This window comes from Alligator mississippiensis, chromosome 2 (assembly GCF_030867095.1).
Source record: "Alligator mississippiensis isolate rAllMis1 chromosome 2, rAllMis1, whole genome shotgun sequence".
Taxonomy (NCBI): domain Eukaryota; kingdom Metazoa; phylum Chordata; order Crocodylia; family Alligatoridae; genus Alligator; species Alligator mississippiensis.
Genome location: NC_081825.1, coordinates 201,992,802 through 202,009,191, shown reverse-complemented (window position 1 = coordinate 202,009,191; position 16,390 = coordinate 201,992,802). Strand labels below are relative to the sequence as shown.

Here is a 16,390-nt window from a genome sequence, read left to right as displayed (position 1 = left end):
TCCTCAGCCGCCCCACCCAATCAGCCTCCAGCCCACCTGGGGCCTCAGGTGCCTGAAGGCTTACCTGGGCCTAACTTGGCCCCCATATTAGCAGTGAGCAATTGCGCCCCTTGCTCACTGGGGCCCACTTCACACCCCTCTCTCACAGGGCTGCATCTCAGGCCCACATGTTCACAGGGCCTCACTACCCGCCCCCCTCTCTCCAGGGCCTCCCAACTGCCATTCAGGCCGCTAGGTGCATCTCTGCACCCCCGCCTCCACTGAGGCACATACTCATACTCCGCCCCTGTGCTGGGGCCTGAGGTCAAACACCTCTGCAGGCTCCGGTGCCCCTCCCCGGCATGCCTGGCCCACCTGTCTCACTCTCTAGGGTCCTGCACCCCAGAAGGCTGCAGCCATGCCCGGACCCTCTATCCACTCTTCAGGGTGCTGTACCCCACGCGGGCTCAGGTGGCTGCAGCAGTGCCTGGCCCCATCTCATTCTCTGGGGTCCTGCCCCTACACAGGCTCAGGTGCCACACTGGGGCATGCCTGGCCCTCTACTGCCACCCATGATAAATAACCCACCCTCCAGGGCTAGGGGTTAACTAAACACCTGCTTATTAGATATTTTTAGTAGATCAACTCAATGTCTTTCTGGCAAACGTTTTTACTGTGCCCTCAAACCAGACGGCATTAAGACATTCTTGAGACACCTTAGAGAGCGCCACCCCCTGGCACATGCAGCTCAGCCCTGCTGTGAAGGAACCTCCCCTCCTCGTGCCCGGAGGAATGAGGAACCTCCCACCCTAGGCATCCTTCCGGCCTCGTGGTCCTGGTACCAGGATTTACAGCCCCTTCCCCCACCGCCAGGCTGCCCAGGCCCTGTGCGGCGGGGCAAGCCGCGTGTCTAGGACACGACGGGCCCTTTAACGGGATCCCTATTTCCCGCCAATTCCCTCAGGTCACCGGCACGCTGACGACACCTAGGGGTGGAGCCCAGCGGCCGCTTGGATCACCCCAGGAGAGCGCAGGTTCCGCCTCCTTTCCTGCGGGCGGGCGGCGGAAATCTCGCGAGCTTTCGGCGCAGCTTCCTCTCCTGTCCCTCAGGGTATCGCGAGAGTTGGCGGCGGCGGCGGCGGCCGGGCCTACGTGCAGGAGCCGGTAGTAGCGGAGCTTGGCAGGGTAGGTGTCCGGGTCGGAGCGAGGCGGAGCGGTGAGGGGGCTGTTGGAGCTGTTGAGGGGGGTGGGCAGCGCTGCTCGGGGGGACCGTTCGTGGCGAGGCGCTTAGCAGCCCCTGCCCCCCCCACCCTCCGCCCGCAGTGGTATCTTCCGGGCCGCGAGATTGGGGGCACGCCGGACACTGCTGCGGTGGGGCGAGGTGGCTTCAGTGCGGTCCCTCCCCGCCCCGCTGGCTCCCCAAGTGTCACCTGCCCCCCCTCGTCACTGACCTGCTGGAAGTTGAGATTTGGTCCTGGGAAAAGCCCTTGGGACAAGGGCTCAAATGACATTTCGACTCCTGGGGGGTGGTCTGCCAACAAAATTGGGCTGCCCATAACGATGCCCTAATAAAATCAGAGCCCCCCCCCTCCCCGGGGGGGCTCTCGTTTCCTATGGGGGGCTCAGCCCCCCTAAACTCCCCCATAATTCGAACCCTGCTTTGGAGCACAGCGCTGAGGGGTTGCGGTAGAGAAGACTGGAAGGGACCTCAAGAGATCACCTGCAGTCCAGCACCTGCAGCCTTGGTGGTATTAGCACCACGCTTCAACCACCTAAGCTAGACATGCGCCTCCGCTTCTTCTGAACAGCAGTGTCGTGGTGTGAATTTATTGTATTTCTTTTTTTTTTTTATTTTATTCTATTTTATTTTATTTTGTGTTTGTGTGTGTTGTTTTATTGGGTTTGTATTAGTTCATTTTAATTTTTTTTAAACGCACAGATTAATGGTGCGATCCTTATCCCAGCAGATCTTGCAGCTCTCGTCTGGTAGTCTTACAGATGTTCTATTTAGACCTGCATGGTTCAAGGACACTCCGCATGCTGTCATGTTTCATTCGTCTCCAAGCAGATTTTGCTTTGAATAATCTGGGTACTGACTGATTTACGCAGGCTTACTTCTTAATGAATTAAATGCCGCTTTCATATTTCTTTTTTCTTTTTACTTTCTGTCTGTCATTTTGTTTGTATTTTACTTGACAGCCTTGCATATTTATGGAGAATGATCAGTTGAAGAATGGCTTGGTCTTTCCCACCATAAAAGTCCACCCTAGATATCACTTGGTTCTCCTCTTCTTTTTCCCCCAGACATTTAGATTTGCTTCTCTTCTGCTCCATTGGTGATCTTTTCCATTCTGGCTGATTTCCAGCTGAGCTAGTTCATGCCCACTCTCAGGCCAGCTTCTCCATCCTTAATAACTTTGTCCTTAATGGCTTCGATGATTGGCTGGATTTGATGTTCTGAACAGTGCTCTTGAAATCTTCTCCCTTCCTTTAGTTTTTCATGAATGTGCTCTTTCCTTTTTCTCCCTGTATCTCTCTCGACTACTTTTTTTATTGAGATTTCCAATCTCTGTTTTTGCTCCAGCTTTCAATAGGATTTTTTTCAGGTCTCTTTTCCTAGACCTCTGCTCCCTTTGTAGCCTGTTGCTGGATGATCTCATTCTAAAGGAAGGCTTTAATTACCACCTTCATATTAAGTCACATATCTTCTATGCTGCCAGACCTGGTTCCTCCCATCCAAACTAGAAGCCTCCTGCCTTTTTTATATTGTGTTGTTGTATCCGGCTGTCTACTCAAGCACAGCATAATCAAAATAAAATTCTTGGTCCCAGATTCTATTTCTTCTTTAGGAAGTCTGAGTGATGTTTATGAGGCATCTAGGTGTCATAAGTCACTAAAAATGATCCTGTTTTGTCCTGGTTGCTAGCCATAAAACTGATATGTACATCCACATTACTTATGCACCTCCACTTTGGCTTGAAAAGGTCTTTAGGCAACTAGGGTTGGGCTCCTGTGCAATGATGCGAGTCAGCTGCCCAGGCTTGTCACTCCTGCCTAATCTCTGTTGCAGTCTGTTTCTCTGTATACACCCCTTATTCTTTAGAGAGAAAATCCCCATCTTCCTTTTGAGGCAGGGTGGATTTTATTTAAATCAAATTGAATCAATTTAAATGACTTAAATGACTGGTCAGGAAGCCTCGATTTAATCACTGTTTTCTACAAAAAGTGCATTCTTGTTGTTTGATATCTTCTATTCATTTAACTTCTTGAAACTTTGCACTTTTAGAGAGAGGTAAGGGCTTGACTCTGTGTACACAAACTTGCAAAGTTGTACACAAATCCACAGTTTTGAGAACTGAATCTAAGCATTGCAGAGATGCTGAATGGGATCTTCTAGACTGAGCACTGAGTCCCATTGGGTAGAGTGGCTTTCCTTAAAATTCACTAATCTATAAAGGAGCCTTGGGGAACCCCATAAGATTGGGCCCCTAATATAGTGTATGGCCTGTTGTGACCTATTTATAAATCCTTTCTGAAAAGGTTACAAGAATAGACTGTCTCATATAGTGTATAATTAGAAGTTGTAGTCCCTATTCCATGTTGATGCCTTTGAGCTTTAACACATCTTAAATTAAAACTAGTGTTATGTAGCTTTTTTTTTTTAAAAAAAAAAGCATCTTAATAAAAAAATCTGATTTAAATGTAAAAAAAAATAAATCTTTTTTTAATTTTAAAAAATTAATTTTTTTATCCACCCTGCTTTGAGGCTATAATTGTTGTGTAGCAAGGAAGAATTTCATCCTGTCCTGTGGAAGATGGGGCACTGGGCCAGAAAGAGATGCAGGAGTCATGGAGTTGCAGGTGGAGCATTCTAAGTGGAGCCTGACTAGGCTGGTAAGAAGGGCACTAATTCAAGAAGAGAAAGAAGCCTCTGCTTCCAGAACTGTTCATGAACTTTCTCCAGTGTAAAGTTAAGACTTATACTTCTTGGACTAGCAGCAGCAAAATTTCAAACCTTATAAAGGAAGATACAGTCTGGGTCTTGATCTCATTCTGTAGCCAAGGACATCAGTGCCATTGTTTCTGATGCATGGGCTTGTAATCTTGGCTTCATCTTTACTTGCTCCTTTCTCTGAAGCCACTTATCTAGACTGTTTCTAAAATTAACTTCTTTTTCCAGTGCTCCATCTCTTAATATTTGGCCTTTCTTGTCTAGCCACATGGTTAAATCTGTTGTTTATGGCCTTGTTATCATATCTTGACTACTGCAGTTTTTTTCTCTAAAAGTTCTCTGTGTTTTATCTCCATCCTGTTTATAACCTCTTGTGCTGTTTGACCATTGATATCTGATCTGCCTATGATGGCAGTTGTGATTGCCCATATATCATGTTTTCTTACAAGCTTTTATGTATGTTCTCTCATCCATAAGGGATAGCATAATACATCTTTTAGAAAATGGAAATTAACAATGCCCTGCCAGGTCATTGTCTTGATCTTCCTTTCAGTTTTTCCTTAAAATCTACATGTTTTCTAAGCATCATGGCATGTGACAGTGGTTAGGCAGCTGGCTTACTAGTCTTTAATTAATTGTAACTGTCTTGTTTGTAAGTTCCATATTTTTAGACTGTAAATATGTGGCTGGGACTGTTTCTTATTATGTGTATTCTCTAGTACCTCCTGGCTCTAATATTTGCTTGCATTTTTATTTCTACCTATATTATGTAAATCTCAGTATTCAACTAGCTGAAGTAAAGGATGTTTAAAATGATTTGTAGATGTATACAGTAGCTTTGAGTCTTTCTTCTAGAACACTGCATTTTGTATAAACGGATATCTTTCCAAATGTATTATCTCTCCAGGAAGTTTCATTGCGTCTGAGAGCAAGTTAAGAATACAAGTTTGTTTGTTTGTTTGTTTGTTTGTAGATTCACTTTTTGGACAGTAAGTCAAAAATTTATTTTCTTGTCTGTTGTGTTCTACTGAGCTAAGCACAAGCCTGTTGAAATGGAGCTCTCTTTTGAGGTAGTAGAAGTGTTGATACTTATGATTGGCCCTTGTAATTTATTTGCTGGGCCACAAGCTAAGCCAGTAGCAATGGCAGCCAGTGTGCAATAGGTGAATTAGTTACAGTCAAGGTTTTCTGGGAGTTTTGCTTTTGCTTCTGTTGAGCAGAATTAAGCTGACTGTAAAGTTAAATGAGTCATTTGGAATTCAGGGAGCAATAGCAAAGGAAGCCAGTGCCTTGGTCCTCTAGTTTTAGGTTTGTTCTGTTGTCCATTTCATCCCTTCCAGGTACAATAAAGGGAAATATGGGAGACAGTAGTTGGCATGTTCTATTCAGAGCGGTGTCCAGGTTGAGAATCTTGTTTGTTTCACTTGACTGCTCCTGCCTACCTATTGCCTATCGGGAAGTTTTCTAAACTCCTCTGAAATAGTACATGGGTACAATTTCAAGCCCTGAATTATTTGTACCTTATGTGACCTAGTATTAGTCTTTCATTGCAAGAGATGGCTATAATTGAGGTTTTAATCAGTGTCAGTTTAATGATTAAAGTGTTTCTGAGGTTGGGTTTTAACAGTGATTGCTAAAGATTAATTTAGCTAATTTGTTTGGCAAATGTGCACCTTTCAGTAGGTGATGCTTGTGTGCGCCAGTGGTATAACCACTTGGCTTTCTGAAGACTTCGAATTTCATTAGGACTGCAAGCACAGCCTTCTGATATTATCCTGTCCCTTATAAGGGTGTGAAAAGGAGTGCCATTCCCACTCCCATTTGTTTTCTTCTGACTGCGATAGGCACGGAGAAGGAAATTGATAGTCGCTCCCTTTTTAGGGAGTCAGCATATCTTCTGATTTTGGGAGTTCTCAGTTTCTTAAGAGACTATCTGTCATTGTATCTGGAATAAACTGAGAGGAAATAATTAATGTGTTTGACACTTCAGTTGGAAGAGGCTTTGTGTAGTCGCCCACCAGTGATTCAGCTCACTGATGCCAGTCAGCTGAATACTGACTCTTTATTCCTTTTCTTATGTACAAGAGTTGACAGGTGTTACTGGCTTTCAGATATTCTTATTTTCCAGCCCCCTGCTTTTCGGTTGTGAAAACAGGTCAAGATAATCACTCCCTACCCTAGTGATTTCAATAGCCCATCAAACCTAGGCTAATTTGCCAAAAGGGAAGGAAGAAGTTTTTGTCACCCTACACCTATGGATAGTTAATTAGCTGACAGAGGCTGACAGTTGTGACTTCCTAGTGTGGGAGAGGCTGTTCTATTTTACCAGCTACCTGACTTATGAAATGTATAGATCAGGGGTATCAACCCCTGATCTATACATTTCATAATTTTATTAGTCGCGTAGTATAGTTGCATTTAGGCTGGTCCTGGCCCACACACTGATCCTGTGTGCCATATCTAGTATGTGGGCAGGTCTAGTGCATGCATCACATAAAGTGCATGCCCCTGACTGGCACTGCACACTTGGGACCAGTCCATAACCCAGCACTTTGAGCCTGATAATAGGGCTCTGCATGCTGTATATTTTATACCCCTGGCATAGATCAGCAGGTAATGAGTGGCAATTTAGTCACTAGATAATGCAGTAAGGACATGTGAGTATCTTCATACTAAGATATTCTTACTTACCAAATGATCTACAGGCTGTAACATCCCTTTCTCATTTACGGATTATAATTATTCAGTGGCAAGACTAAATTCATTCTAACACTGTAGGCTGAAATGGCCCCATGGATACTGCTCTGTTTATATCCTATACTGTCATTCTGAATTGATACAAAAGATAAGCTCTGGTGTATATGGAAATCTTCCTTGAACAGTGATTTTCCTCAAGTCCCATTTATAATTAGGGAGGATAACTTTAGGTATAAACGGGACCTTCAGCTACTCCGACGGCTAAAGCGCATCAGGCTTTGCATAGTTTCAGTAACTAGTGGAACTTGCAGGTTCTGTGGGGTGTTGGAGCACACTGGACATTAAATAATGTAAGGATGATACCTGGCGTCCCACCCCTAACTTCTTACATGATTACTGCCTGTGCTAATCCTTTAGAACGGTTCTTCACTCCAGAAGTCTCCTTAGCAATCCTTTTTTTAGATCTGGGATTTATTGGCTATTTATAGTGGGTTTCCAGGCTGTCAATACTTAAAAAAAGGAGAGTTACCATAGTTACTGAAGTTTATACACCTGCAGTACCTGCCTGGCTTTATCACTCAGGCTCTTACTAAGTTCTCAAAGTCATGAATGGAATTGGGTGGCATTTGGAGTGTATTGGCTGTGACTTGCCTAGTCATGCAGCAGTTAGACAGCATGCTGTTTGTAAAGTTTTAAGTTGTTTGCAAAGGGTGCTTATGTTGCCTACTGTCAGGAGTCATGGTAAATAACCTTTCTTTTGATGAAATGTCAAAAAATGAATCGGCAACATTATTTATTTTTGAACTGGCAATTGTTTTCTCATTCAGTTCAGACTACTACAAAACTATTTTTGGTATTGACACCCTTTTGTCTTTGACATATTTATTTTTGTTTATACTGTTACTAATGAAGGAGGAACTGAAAAAGAACGCTTGAACTTGAATAAAGTTGAATAAATATCTATATTGACGTTAGCTATGAAAAAAAATATTACAGGATCATGAATCCTAATGCTGAAGGGTATTAGCTGATTACCATCAACGGTCAGGAAGAAAATATTTTTCCCCTTGATGGAATATAGCAAAGGAGTCAAATACTAACAAAAATCGCTACAAGTCATCTATTCAAGGGTAGTGTTGGTAGGATGCTGGGACAAATATTTTTATTTATGTAGGAGTTTACTGTATGGTCCATTGGCATGCATTTGGGGAATTGGCAGGCTGGGCCTTGTGCATCTTCATACAACAGAACAGAGATACTGACATTTACTTGGAGATTCTGTCTCTGTATTTAAATGATAAGTGTGAGGAATGTTGAAGGGAGAGACAAAGAAGAGAGGCAAAGAACTGTAGAAAAAGTGTCACTTAAAATTGTCCCATTCCTTTGTGAAGCCTGGCTACTACTTCATGCTGCAGTTTTCATAATAATTTGAACTACTGCTGTCTCATTTCCTGGAATAAAAGTTAAAACTGAGCTGTTCAAATGGTAGTTTTTATTGAAGAAAGTAAGTGAATTGAAATTTGCTATTGGTTACAAAGTGATTCTGGAAATATAGCTTGTGCGGCTTAATAGATGGTTATGGGGAACTTATTAAGAATCAGGAGTGGTTGGGGAAAAAGAAAATTAACAGTAGCTAGGGTAATGATGTTAGTTTGCACAGTTCACAGGTGTCTTAAGTACAGTGTCATTGAATGCTTTTTTGGGGTCTAAACAAAACAAGGTTTAGGAATGCTGGGAAGCTTTTAATGACAATCTGTGGAATTTGTTGAAGAGTTAAGGGTTCTACCATGCTCTAACTACACATCTGCCTACCTAAGTACCTTGTATAGCGTCAGTTGAAAAATGTATTTTCATTTTCTGACCTGATTTTTTTTTTTTGGTATTGCTCTATTTATGCTGTATGGCTCCCGAATGATTCTTCTCTGATAGCATAACATATTTAAATACAGTCTATTGATTCAAGGTGAAAGCAATATAGAATCAAGTCTTTTATATGCTGTGAACTAAAATGTTAGGCATATTGTACCTGTCTTAACAATTAATGAAAAACGAAGTTCTAGGTTGGGGTTCAGCAACCTATGGCTCCTGGGCTGGTTTTGACCCTACCCAGAGCAGCATGGGGGATTAGGTAGCAGGCAGTTGTGCCAAGCTGCCTGTCCCCTCTGCAGTACTCTACTCAGCAGCTTTCCCTGCTGCTCGCTGTTCTTGCGGTTACTGTTGCTGCAGAGGAACCAGTAAGAGTAAGAGCAGACAGTCTGAGCTCTGGGGAGAGGGGCAGAGGTTTGTGTCCTTCAGCAGGGAGCTAGGTCACAAACTCCAGCTGGGGTGGCTTGCCAACCCCTGTTCGAGGTAATTATTCCTGAAGTAATTCTGAATACTAACCCACCGTGTTTTGCCAGTCCAAGTTAAGTTACCCCTTCGTTTAGCATGATGAGTGATAAATATAGGTCTGCGTTTAATGTCTACTAACATACGTGATGCTTGGATCAAATACATTTTAAGTTATCATGGAAGAGTTTCAGCACAGTCTTTTGGTTTTGATTAGACAACTTTCTGAGGTCCCTTCCAGTTCTATTTGTTTCTGATTCTATAACACAGGAATAATTGAGTGTTCATTCTTAAATTTTTTTTGGTGGGGGTGTTCCTTATCTTTCTGGTACAAGCACACTTTAGCTACTTTATTTTAATGTACTGTGAACAAAAATAGAAAATAACAGCTTGGGCTGCATCAGCACCTTGATTTTTGGCTTCTAAAAAAACTTACGCTTGCCTCTTGCATCAATTTTAACATGTACCATAGAGAGAGAGTTCATTGGTTTGTAGGATGGGCCACTGTACTGTGGGTTAACTGTAAAGTTTCACAAAATCAATATTTCAGAAGTATGGCTATTTGGTTACAAATTCTGTGTTATGGGAGAGGAAAGTAAGGGTTGAGTTGAGCATTTCCTAAGCATACTAGGACTAAAACACTAAACTTTTATGTTTGTGAATGGTCCCATTAGAGTAAAAAAGCAGTGTATACACATGTTTTGGCAGAGTGGGATTTATACTGTATAGTATGATCTTTCATTGCATAGCCTGGAATATGCATTTACCAGAGCTCAATGAAAGTGGTGCTCATTAGGTACCAAAGGAAGGTAGCCTTAGGAATGCCTCTGCCTTCAGTAACAGTCTTGAAATTAACAGAGCTGCTTTAGAAGCTTTGAAATTGACAGTTTCTAATCAGTGTCATTTATTTTGCAGCTAATGGAGGACAGTCACATTGCCAAGTACACAGTAGACAGGGCTGAGAGTTTTTATGCACTTAAGTGATTTATGGACCTAATCAATATGTAGATAGTTGATGTTTGATTGTTATGGTAAGCAGTAAGGCAAAAAATTGGATTAGTGTATTATGAAGTTGCATGAATTATGCTTATGTGACATGTTTAAAAATAGAGTAGAATATATATTAAACAGGTAGCTGAAAAGTATATTGAATTGTTCTAGAAGAATATCTAGTAGAAAACCTTTCTTTTAATCTTGTAAGAAATGCATGCAACAACCTTCTATAAAACCTAGATAATTAACAAATGCTTACATGGAAGAGCATAAGCCTTTTTTTTTTCACCTGAGTTAATGAAATTTAAAATACTAAGTCTCATTCACTGTACCAGGTATTGGAAAAGACTTTCCAGGTACAGTATGTAGTGTGGGATAGGTTTCTTTCTTGTAACTAGTGACAGTTTTGTCTGCACAAAATGGAATAAATCATATTTAAAGTTGTTTCTCCAAAGTGTATAGAACTATATTTGTTTCAGTGCAGGGGTTTTAGAGTCAGTGTCAGTAGGCTGGGTGGAAAGTGTAAGATTGCGCCATGAATGCTTGTGTGTGTCCCAGTTTCTTTAGTCTGTATTAAAAAATAAACTAACAGAGAGCAATTTAAATTCTGCATCTATCTTTCTTTCTGTAAGGCATTGTTTAAAGGTCGATACTGCTCTTTTAATGTAGGTTATGAGTGCTGCATGTATGCTTTTCAGAGCAGTAGTGTGAGGAAGCTTGCAGTGGAATGGCAGGACGGCTTCATCCTTATGACAGTAACTCCAGTGATCTAGAGAGTTGGGATCGGAAATTGCATAATAGACCCCGTAAACTTTGTAAACATTCAAGGTAGGTGGCATATAAACTCTATCACATCTCAGAGCTTCAGCAAAACTTTTTCTTAAGATTACTGTATTTGGTTGTGGTGAGTCCTGTCATGAATTTTGAAAGTTCTTTCAAGGGACTTTTAATTTACTGAAATCATCATTAAAAGCATTCATTTCACTGAATTATCATCAGCCTTCCTATGTTTGTATTTTTTCTGTTGTTCCCATCAATTTAATTTATGAATTTATCTAATAGGTGCCTTGATGCATGCATACTTGAAATTGGTTATTAGGAAATATTTCCTAGTAATTATATCAATGAATTGACATCCCAACAGTGTTTAACATCATGCTTTAGATTATTCACAGCTTGTTCATGGGGGTGATTTAGTAGTTGCCTGTGTGAATGTTTCATTCTGCATGTCTTTGTTTGCTTAAGCAAACTTGCGTGGTCTCTTTATTGCTAAATGTGAAGCTGACTTTTAACAGGGTTTTCTTTTTCCAACTTGAGACTGCTTTGAAAATACTTGATATGAAGGTGGTTATGGAACAAAAGGAATACTTTTTCCAGCATGGTTTAGGGTTGTTGGTTGTAGCCATATTGGTCTCAGGACATAGGCAGACAAGGTTCTTTGGGTAAATCTGGTATCTTTTGTTAGACCAACTAAATAGTTGGAAAAACTGTGTATTGCAATCTTTCAGGTACAAACACCCTTCCTCAGGCACGGGAAGAGTATTCAGAGTAGGAGCTAAACAAGATAATTGTCACCAAACTTCTGTTTTTCAGCAAGATTCCTCTTCCTTCTATTTATATTTTTGGTACCTTTTGTCAAAGGATCTGAGTCCTTCATGAAAACTAATTACACCTCACAACAATCCTGTCAGCTAGCTATTAGACTTGTTTTGGTGGAAAAACAGGAAATGGTTTCTAAGGAGCATGTTAACCTGCTGCAGCTAAAATGAAAAACCTTTCTTAAATCTGTAAATTTGCAGCAGTAGTTTTCAGCCTATGGTCCACAGACCCTTGGGGGTCTGCAGTCTTTTTCTGAAGGATCCACGAAAGATGACTGTAATCAACCAAAAGTATGTGGATACCCAATGTATAATTCAGAGGGGTCCAAACCTCCATTCAAAATTTCCAAAGGAGTCTGCACCTGCATTTGAAATTTTTTAGGAGTCTGCAAATGAAAAAAGTTTTTGAAAACCAGTGATCTAGAGAAATTGTATTGAAGATTTAATAGCTGGGCAAGTAATACTTTAGACCAGGGATTGTCATCTTTTTGCTGCTACTTAAAATCCAGACTATGCCATTGGCCCCAGATTTCTGCACCCAACTCCTTTCATCCCCCACCCCTTCCTAGAATGCCAAAGCCACATATGCCTAACTTTGCCATTCATTCAAGTCTGTAGGACACTATGTGCTTCTGCTCTCCTGAGCTGCTGAGGGACCTGCACACCATAGGTTGCCACCTCCTGCTTTGGACCATTGATATTGCCTTTCATTTAGTGAGTCTTGGAAAGCAAAGCACAGTCTAGCTTTCTTCCGGTCTTCTAATTTGCCAACAGTTAAGAGACTAAATAAGATCATGTGGATAATCTTACATCTGTAGATCTGGTTGCCTACATCTGTCCTGGGTCAAATAATGAAAACCCTGATTTTTTTTTTTTAATTAATCAGCCTTAAAGAGGAAATGCAATTAGTGTCAGTCATTAAGGGCTTAGTTTTGATATGAAAAATGCATCCTATCTTGGCATTTTTATGAGATTACTTTTATCAACTGAAGCTGTAATAGTGTTTTGAAAGGCTTTTTGGCTTAATCAAAATGTTATGCAAGGAGCATGAGCAGTACAAAATTGTCTCTGTTAAGTCTCAAAATATATTTGTAAATGAGGAGTCAAGTGCATGTGTTTCCTGTCCCGCAGGTTTTGGTTCTTGGCTATCTGCTATTTAACATTATAAATGACCTAGAAGGAAATATGAACTTGTTCCATCACACAAGTGATTGAAGTGATAGAATAAAGAGAACAAGTCTTTAGTCCTGTTTGAATTGCTTGATAAACTGGGCACACACACACATTGTTTAGGTTGTGTCTGGCAGCATCGCATGCAGCTGCTTAGGAGAACATTTTAGTTTTTTTCTTTAAAAGCAAAACCAAGAAATTAAAAAAATAAATAAATAAATAAAAAATTCCAGCCTCCTAAGACTTACTTCAGTGTTGCCCACTTATATTTCTGATGGATGAAGTCTTTTTTTGCACGGTGGATTTGCACAGGAAAAACTCTGAGCAATATAGAATGAAAATTCATAATATCTTTTTCTTAAAGTGGAATACGCTGTTCTGTCTCTGGTGTAGAGGCAAACTCTTAACTTCAGTTGAAAAGATATTTTTCAGACCTGGTGACAACTGCCTCCTTCTTTGGGAAAGAGTTTTTTTTCTTGTGCTCTCCTGTAAAGGATTACAGTTGAGCTGCTCCTTATGCTTTGATATTTTAAGGTTTGGATGCTCCCCAGTCTTTAATATTCTTTAAGTCTTTTTTGGAAAATGTACACTTTTTCTTTTTGTGTTAGTTCTTGTTCCCACTTGGGAGTTAATGTGCTAGACCTAAGCTTCTCTGACCTATGGGCCTCTGAGAGATGATGTATTTGAATCTTGGTTCATGGAATTGAAATATCTGGGGTTTGTTTCTTCATGAGAGGATGTGGTTTCCCTGTCTTCCGGGTTGGAAAGTCCCTGTTGCCTTTTGGCTTTGTTCCTTTTTTTGTCTCGGACTTAAAACAGGAACAGTAAAAGTGCAAAGAAAAGCAACAGGTCTCTGTCCTGGAGGACTGGGTATAGATTCATGGATAGCTTAACACCTTTAGAATGAGATTTTGACATTAAATTCATCCCTTTAACTAAAGACCAATGCTCTTGAATAGGGGTTTCTGCTCTCAAGTCTGGACTGCAGCAGAACTAACGTATTGGGAATATTGTATTCCCTTGGCCTATGGATATTGTTTGATTGCAGAATCCTAAGAGTGCTTCAAAATGCCATGACAGGAGACTTTGGAGAACTGTTAATCACTCAGGGAGGAGAAGAGAGGGGTGGAACTGATAGCACTACCAAATACAGAAGTTAGGGGATCCTTTGGGAGAGCTGTTTGATCCAGAGTGGGAGCCTTAAAAAGAGCAGAGCTCTCTGACTGAGTCTTAAGGAGATTGTATGGGAGGTAACAATGGCCTTTAGAGTCAAGGTATCTGGAGCTTGAAATACCTAATCTTGGCTACTTAGTGATGTGCTTGAAGAAGCAGGCAATGAACAATGTGACCTCCACCTAAAAAAAATTGAAAGGGAGTAGACCTTGTCCATGCTGTTAAGAGGCTCTTTTTTCTTCCGAAAGTAGAGGTTGAGTCTGCAGGGGTTTAGGTTGTAGCCGTGTTGGTCTAAGGACATAAGCAGACAAGGTTCCTTGAGTGAATTTGATATCTTTTATTAGACCAACCCAAATAGTTGGAGAATAGTTATTAAGCAAACTTTCGAGTTCAAAAACCCTTCGTCAGGCTAAGGAAGTTTCATCAGTTGGTATGTGCTCTTCCTGGATGGAATGAAAAGGGCATGCTCAATCTAGTGTTATAGATGAGTGAAACAAGAATATATTTTTTTAGAATATAAATATTTGGAGCCTCTTGCCAAAAGAATCTAGGCACAGTTGTATCCTTCTGCCAGTTAATACCTTCGTAAAAAGCTGAAGCCATCCATCTTAGGTAGAGGCAGAAGGCTGTCTGGACAAGGTATTGGTGTCAGCATACGAGTGCGTGCATCTCAGGGAGAGAGAAAGTACTGAAAGTCAATGATGGCTCTTCTGTCTACCTATTTAGAATAGTGGTCCAGATTATTAATGGTGTGGAAGCAGAAATCATTATATTGACCTTTCATAGCTTTCCATTTAAACTACTGCATTTTTCTTTTATTCCAAATCTGTGATGAGTGAAAAAGTGCAGAGTGCTGCTAACTATCCTTGATAATAGCTGCAATACTATATTACCTTGTTTCCTTTATTTTCTTGTAGTTTAAAGTATTGCATCAATACTGTAAATTGTTCATGAATTCTCTCTCTACTACAGCTCTTGCCTAGTTCCCATCTTATTTCTAACTTGCTGTAACTTTTTGTGCAATGCTGGTTTTTCTTGTCTGGGATAAATCTCCATCTTTCAGATATTCTTTCAAAGTAATATGAGTGGGTAAAGTGGTCTTATATGGTATGAGTCAGAATTTTTGAAATGCTCTAATGTAGCACTCAGATTACCAAAAAATATTTAGAAAAAGTACTTCTTAACTGTTAAATATTTATTGACTTGGTTGTATATATAACACATTTGACTTGCCACCAAATGCTTATTGACCTATTTTTTTGTGTGTGTGGTGAACTGTCTTGGGAGTTTGATATCACATACCACATACACATACTACCATAATAATCAGGATTTGCCAGAAGGAGACTTCCAGAGCCAGATATGGAAAGTCTGTCTGTCCTCAAAAGGCTAATGTAGTATCTACTTAGGGTCTCAGAAAAAGTGAGTTTGGTTGTAAATACTAGTTCAGACAGAATTTCAACAAAAAAAAAGAGAGAGAGCAAGAGAACTTCTTCTGTAATCTAAGTAGAACTTAATGCCTTTTTATGGCATTATTTTCATAATGCCATAAAATGAAAGAAGACACGTGAGAGGAGCAAGTTACCAATAAATAACCTTTTCAGATGTGGGGTTTGTGTGCTGAAACATGACGAGCTGGCAGGACTAGAAATAGCTTCACAGATGGTACTTGGCAATATACCAAACAGCTTTCCTCTCATGCACTCTTTTTCTTCTGTGTGACAGTTGCATTATCCAATAGCTGCTTAGAGACGGCGAAATGGCAAGTATGAATTCAGCTCACAGGAGGCTGGGAGGTCAGACGTCAGTACTGCACTACGCATGGCTGAGTCAGTGACTGTGAGAATGCATTGAATTAATATCTAGGGGGTTTGCGTCTCTTAACATTTAATGGACTGTATAGCCAGAATTTGGTTACCCTTGAGGGTAAGAAGATGTTAGAGGAAAAAGTCAGGCTGGCTAATGATGCAGTGAAGTACTGTGGAGATGATGGAAATATCAAATATGCTGAACTTAGCAAGTAATGCCAGAGAATGCTGATCTGGCTTTCAAAGCTGCCTTCTTGGAAGGAGCAGAATTCCTTTGTGCTCTATTTTCAAAATTATTTCCATGCTTATGTGTTTCTTCCTTGATACATACAACAGGAAGGTGCGTATCCATTCATAGGAATAATTTATGGGCAGCATAGAGCAGGAGGGAGAGTACAGAGATATACAGTGTCCTTTGTATATCCTAGGCAGTGCTCTTTGTCAGCCGACATTTACATTTTTCTGGGGGCGGGGTGGTGTGATCATTGTCACTTCTATGGTAAGTCACTTAGAATCAGAGAAGATATTTTAAAAAGTCTCATAATGGTATTATAAGATCCCTTTTCTGAAAGAGGTAATTACATGAATACAAACACTGTTCCTATGAAAGGGATAGCTCTAAGTTAGTATATTAAGGGAGTTTGTTACATAGAAGCCTTAAATGAAATAGAACAGAAGAAAAATTGTAAGAA

At 40.7% G+C, this 16,390-nt stretch overlaps 1 protein-coding gene across 3 annotated transcripts in view; it reads left to right on the top strand.

The window, feature by feature from the left end:
• Nucleotides 1–1,056: 1,056 nt before the first annotated feature.
• BTBD10 (BTB domain containing 10) overlaps nucleotides 1,057–16,390 on the top strand; it is a 39,041-nt gene continuing 23,707 nt past the window's right edge. The window contains exons 1-2 of one of the 3 annotated variants that reach the window (XM_014602272.3): nucleotides 1,062–1,164; nucleotides 10,619–10,777. In XM_014602272.3, coding sequence (XP_014457758.2) covers nucleotides 10,677–10,777 — 101 coding nt within the window. In that variant the 5' untranslated portion in view covers nucleotides 1,062–1,164; nucleotides 10,619–10,676. Of the gene's footprint in view, nucleotides 1,165–10,618; nucleotides 10,778–15,898; nucleotides 16,039–16,390 lie in introns of those variants that run through there. The other 2 variants (XM_014602274.3, XM_014602271.3) reach the window with 2 other exon arrangements.